Source organism: Erithacus rubecula (genome assembly GCF_903797595.1).
Source record: "Erithacus rubecula genome assembly, contig: scaffold_113_arrow_ctg1, whole genome shotgun sequence".
Classification (NCBI taxonomy): domain Eukaryota; kingdom Metazoa; phylum Chordata; class Aves; order Passeriformes; family Muscicapidae; genus Erithacus; species Erithacus rubecula.
The window spans coordinates 537,068-542,703 of NW_027636268.1; the positions used below are offsets into that span (position 1 = coordinate 537,068).

The 5,636-nt window shown below is 53.2% G+C and overlaps 1 protein-coding gene across 1 annotated transcript; it reads right to left on the reverse strand.

Annotated features, from left to right (window-relative positions):
• Positions 1 to 3,224: 3,224 nt before the first annotated feature.
• Positions 3,225 to 5,256, reverse strand: LOC306815292 (olfactory receptor 14A16-like). Its single transcript, XM_079331881.1, has 2 exons — positions 5,006 to 5,256; positions 3,225 to 4,230 (listed from the first exon to the last, which is right to left on the reverse strand). Exon 2 carries the CDS (start codon positions 4,205 to 4,207, stop codon positions 3,275 to 3,277), a length of 933 nt encoding a protein of 310 aa, XP_079188007.1. The 5' UTR covers positions 4,208 to 4,230; positions 5,006 to 5,256; the 3' UTR covers positions 3,225 to 3,274.
• Between the last annotated feature and the right edge of the window lie 380 nt (positions 5,257 to 5,636).

Here is a 5,636-nt window from a genome sequence, read left to right on the forward strand (position 1 = left end):
GTGCAGCCAGGTGGGGGTCAGGTTTTGTTCCCAGGAAACAGCCACAGGATAAGAAGACACAACCATAAAATGCAGCAGGGGAGGTTTAGGTTGGACATTAGGAAATACTCCTCATTAAAAGGGTGATTTGACATTGGGATGTACTGCCCAGTGAGGTGGTAGAGTCATTTCCCCTGAAGATATTCAAGGAATAACTGGATGTGGCACTGAGTGCCATGGTCAGGGTGACAAAGTGCTGTTGGGTCACAATTTGGATTTGATGATCTCAAATGTCTGTCCAGCCTGGGTCATTCTGTGATTCTGTGATGATTGTGACACTGCAGGGCTCCAGGGAAGCGAGGTCCTGTTGTGACACAGTGGGGCTAAATGGAACAAAGGTCAATTGAATACTCTCGGTCAACATGGAAACACAGAGGCCACAGTGACAGTGGGTTCTGTTAAACCACTGCAGGGACTCATGGAACTAAGGGAACAGCTTTGACACCTGGGTGCCCCTGTAACTAAGGGGGCACTGTGATACTGAAGAGCCTCATGTCCTTAGACATCACTGTGACACTAACACTGCAGGATATCATGGAACCAAGAACCCATTGTGACACTGCAGGATCTTGTGTCACCAGGTCCCCATTGTGACACTGTGCAAGCAAGGAGTCCATTGTGGAACTCTGGAGCCTTATGGAATTCAGGGGGCACCTGTGACTCTGTGGGGCCCCATGAAATCTAGGAGACAGTTGTGACAGTTCTTGGCTTTGTGGAAATAAGGAGTCCATTGTGACACTGTGGAACCTCATGTAATAATGGGGCCATGGTGACTTTGCAGGGCCACATTGAACCAAGGGGCCAGTGTGATTCTTTGGGGCCTCGTGGAACCACAGAGACCACTGTGATACTTCTGGACCTCATATAACAAAGAGGCCATTTGGGCACTGCAGGGACTTGTGGAATGAACAAAACAATTGTGATACCATGATGGCCCATGGGACCAAGAGACTACTTGAACACATTGGAAGCAAGGATACCATTGCTGCACTGCAAACCTCATAGAACCAAGGATCCACTGTGACACTGCAGATCACAGTGGCATGTCAGAGATCATTGTAAAACTCTAGGGCCTCTAGGAACTGCAATGACACAAAGCTGGGTGTGAGTGTGGATCTTCTGGAGGGTAGGAGGGCTCTGCAAAGGGACCTGGACAGGCTGGATCCAGGGCCCAAATCCAACAAGGTGAGGTTTAACAAGACCAAGTGCCAGGTCCTGCATTTTGCCCACAACAACCAAAGCAGTGCTCCAGGCTGGGGACAGAGTGGCTGGACAGCAGCCAGGCACAAAGGGACTGAAGGCACTGATGGACAGCAGGCTGGACATGAGCCAGCAGTGTGCCCAGGTGGTCAAGAAGGCCAATGGCACCTGGCCTGGGTCAGGAATGGTGTAGCCAACAGGAGCAGGGCAGTGATTCTTCCCCTGTGCTTGGCACTGGTTTAGAAGTGCCTCAAGTGCTGTGTCCAGATCTGAGTTCCCAAACTAAGAAATGACACTGAGGAGCTGGAGCATGTGCAGAGAAGGGCAACAAGGCTGATGAGGGGTCAGGAACACAAGTCCTGTGAGGAGCAGCTGAGAGTTCTGGGGATGTTTATCCTGGATAAGAAGAGGCTCAGAGGAGACAAAGTGGTGTCAGGGCACAGGTTGGACTTGATGATCTCCAAGGTCTTTTCCAGCATTGCTGATTCTGTGATTATCTGAAATCATCCCCTGAAGCAGTTGCAGGATGAGCCCTGGGCCTACTCTTCAGAAGTTCCAGCAGCCCAGGTCCCTCAGCTTCTCCTCACAGCCCCAAAGCCCATCCTGTCAGTCATGCAGAGCCTCTCCAGCCTCTCCTCACTGCCCAGAACTGGGAGTCCCACACCCAGACACACCAGCCCAGATGGGGCCCCTCGCCTGTGGTGCCTGTGGCAAGGGAGCAGCACGAGGCACTGCAGGACCCTGCAGACAAATCCTGAAAAATTTGTAGGATGATGCTGCTCTCGAAGAGATATTCACATGGGTCCAACTCAGGAACTGAAATGGGGAGTGGGCCAGAGAGGAAAGGCAAACAGGCATGAAAAGAGGAAGAAATTTTTACCTGGATAGAGGAAAGAAATCAAAGGTGAAGCACAGGAAATACTCAAGCAATTTGGGGGTGGCTGCTAGGCATCCCTGGCTCTGACCAAGAACATCTGCAGTGGGACAGGAAACTCACAGCTCATGGGAACAAACTTTCTGCCTCACTTGAGAGGCCATGACAAGCCTGAGTGGTTTCCCTCATGTCCCCCAGCCCTTGCTGCCCCAGGGACTGATGGCATTTGTGCTCACTCAGCTCCATCTCCCAACAGCAGCACCATGGGGGTGCTGACACCTGCTCTGTGCAGTGCAAACAGGGGCTCCTGAGCCAGTGCTGCCGTGTCTGTGCCTGCAAGGATGCAGCACCTGTGTGAGCTGGGGAGAGGCCAGGGCTGCAGAGGGGGGATGTTGTTGGCAGATGCATGAAGACGGTCTGACCTGGGCTGTCCAGCGTGGTGGGGATGGATCAGCCCCTGCTCTGCTGCTCCTTGCCAGGGTCTCCCCCTTGCAGGGCCCTTGCAGAGCACCAGCCATGCTGTTTGCCCCCAGCCTACCCACAGCCAGCCTGGGGCTGCTCACGTGGGCTTTCTCTGCTCAGCACTGGCCTGGCCAAGTGTTCTGGAGAGAGCCTGGGCAAGGAGCCTGGAGCCCCCAGGCCCTGCCCTGAGGTGTCAGCACTGCCCCAGAAGTGCCCATGGCCTGTCCCTGCTGCAGCCACACCCAGGGCTGTGCCCAGCCCCGAGAGCACTCAGGCCCTGCAACAAGGGGCAGGAGGGCAACAGGGCAGTGGCATGGGAGAAGCACTGGCAGCACCAAGTGCTGCTGCTGCTGGACAAAGCTTCTGTGCCAGCACTGATCTGCCCCAGCTCTGCACACAGATATTGCTGCTGCAGCTCCAGAGAAGGGAACAAAATGTGGATCTGCAGTGAAAACTGTGCTGGGAGACCCTTTAGTTCATTTATGGCCCCTGAGACTGCAGACCCACATTGTCACATTTTGTGGCCACATGGAAGGAGAAGAGAAACCAAATTAGAAATGGCACAACCAATGATATTTCTTTGTGGACAGTATTTAAAAAAAAAGGTAAAACAATGTAAAAGAATTTCCAAAATGAAACCAGCAAGAAGTATCAAAGATGACTTTTATTACAAGTGATTGTCAGAAATTGGCCAGCAGTTTAATGTTCCTGAAAGCAGCCAGTCATCAGCGTCCACACTGCAGCCTTGAGCTCATGGTTCCTCAGGCTGTAGATGAGGGGGTTCAGGGCTGGAGGCACCACCGAGTACAGAACTGACATGGACAGATCCAGGAATGGGAAGGAGATGGAGGTGGGCTTCACGTAGGCAAATATGCTAGTGCTGAGGAACAGGGAGACCACAGCCAGGTGAGGGAGGCAGGTTGAAAAGGCTTTGTGCCGTCCCTGCTCAGAGGGGATCCTCAGCACAGCCCTGAAGATCTGCACATAGGAGAAAACAATGAACACAAAACATCCAAAACCTAAACAAACACTAACAGCAATGAGCCCAAGTTCCCTGAGGTAGGATTTGGAGCAGGAGAGCTTGAGGATCTGTGGGATTTCACAGAAGAACTGGCCCAGGGCATTGCCATGGCATAGGGGCAGGGAAAATGTATTGACCGTGTGCAGCAGAGCATTGAGAAAGCCACTGGCCCAGGCAGCTGCTGCCATGTGGGCACAAGCTCTGCTGCCCAGGAGGGTCCCGTAGTGCAGGGGTTTGCAGATGGACACGTAGCGGTCGTAGTACATGATGGTCAGGAGAAAATACTCTGCTGAAATGAAGAACATAAGCAGAAATACCTGAGCAGCACATCCTGCATAGGAGATGTTCCTGGTGTCCCAGAGCGAATTGTGCATGGCTTTGGGCACAGTGGTGCAGATGGAGCCCAGGTCAGTGAGGGCCAGGTTGAGCAGGAAGAAGAACATGGGGGTGTGCAGGTGGTGGCCGCAGGCTACGGCGCTGATGATGAGGCCGTTGGCCAGGAGGGCAGCCAGGGAGATGCCCAGGAAGAGGCAGAAGTGCAGGAGCTGCAGCTGCCGCGTGTCTGCCAATGGCAGCAGGAGGAAGTGGCTGATGGAGCTGCTGTTGGACATTTGCTGTGGCTTGGGACAGGGATCTGTAAAAAAGTTAATCATGGAATAGTTCAGTTTTGAGAGACTTTAAATATCCCAGCCCAGCTTGGTGGCACTTTCTCCCCACTGCCTGTCCAGGGCTCTGCTGCCTGGAGCTGTCCCTGACAGCAGCTGCTTCCCTATGCCCAGTGCTGGGCCCTGCCAGTGGTGCCAGAGCCCAGCCCAGCCCAGCCCTGCGGGTTCAGCTCTGCTCTGCATACCCCTCCCACCAAAGGGCATTGCCCAGAGCCAGCTCTGCCTCTGCAGCCTCTGATGGCAGGCAGCATCACAGCAACCCCGAGGAGGCTGGAAAAGCAACAGTGATGCTGCCTGTAAGTGAACCTGTGCTGATTTCTCCCTTCACCTTGTTTTTTTTTTTTTTTTATTTTTTTTCTCAACCTGAACTGAGAGATGAATATCAGTCTGCTATTTCCCATCCAGGCAACCCAGAGCAGTAGATTTAATAACAGCTCCTGCCTTGCTATGCTCCCTGTATAATCTAATTCAAAATATTCGGAAGTGAAGTGTCATGCTAGAGTCATGACACATGAGTCCTGAACAATGCAGCATCCTCACCACACAAGGAGAACACTTCCAAGCTTTACCAGCTATCTCCTTCCATCCAGATCTTGTCCCCCAGTGCTGGCTGAGAGCTGTCCCTGGCAGGCAGCAGAGTCCCTGCCCCAGCACAGTGCCCTGGGCTGCAGGACCCTGCTCTGCAGGACAGTCCTGGGCACCCCTGGCTGCTCCACACAAGAGAGAATCAGAGAATATACTCACAGAGTCTGTAGGCACTGGGATGTTCCAGCTTTAGGAGATCATTGCAGGAGCTGCAGCTGCCTTGTCCTGCAGCCAGAGGCTTCCTGTGTCAAGGACTGGGAGTGATTCTGCCCCAATCACTTCTGAGCATCTTCCCAGCCCTGACTGATTGAAGCTCTCTGTGCCTCTGTGCTGTGCCTGGGGTGGCTGCAGGCAGTGCCCCAGCCCTGCTGGGCTGGGAAAAGAGCTGCTCATCAAGAGAAATGTGCTTTTGAAGCTTTTCTTAATAGCTTGGATGGCCCTCTGTGCCAGGAGCCCAGTCCAGCTGAGCAGAACAGACACAGTACAATGACTTTTAATGACCCTCTTGGGGTTTGTGCTGAAGCCCTAAACATCAGTCCCTGAGAGGGAGCTGGAGAAACCTCTCAAGAACTCCAAGTCAGAATCAAACTACAAAGTTTCTTCAAGTTTTAATGGGTCCTGATGAGGGACACAACTGAGAAAGTGTCCCCAAACCACAATCAGAGTCAAGAACTGGAGGCAGAGATGACAGGTGGGGACAAAGAGAAGCCAAGTCTTGGTGCCCTGGGGCACAGCAGGGTCTGTGCCACCAAGGACTGGGAGGAGACACCTTGTCCTGAGCCACTGGGGC

Bases quoted from the DNA above. Each gene is read 5' to 3' on its own strand.
- LOC306815292 (XM_079331881.1), bottom strand. From the start codon at position 4,207: ATGTCCAACAGCAGCTCCATCAGCCACTTCCTCCTGCTGCCATTGGCA.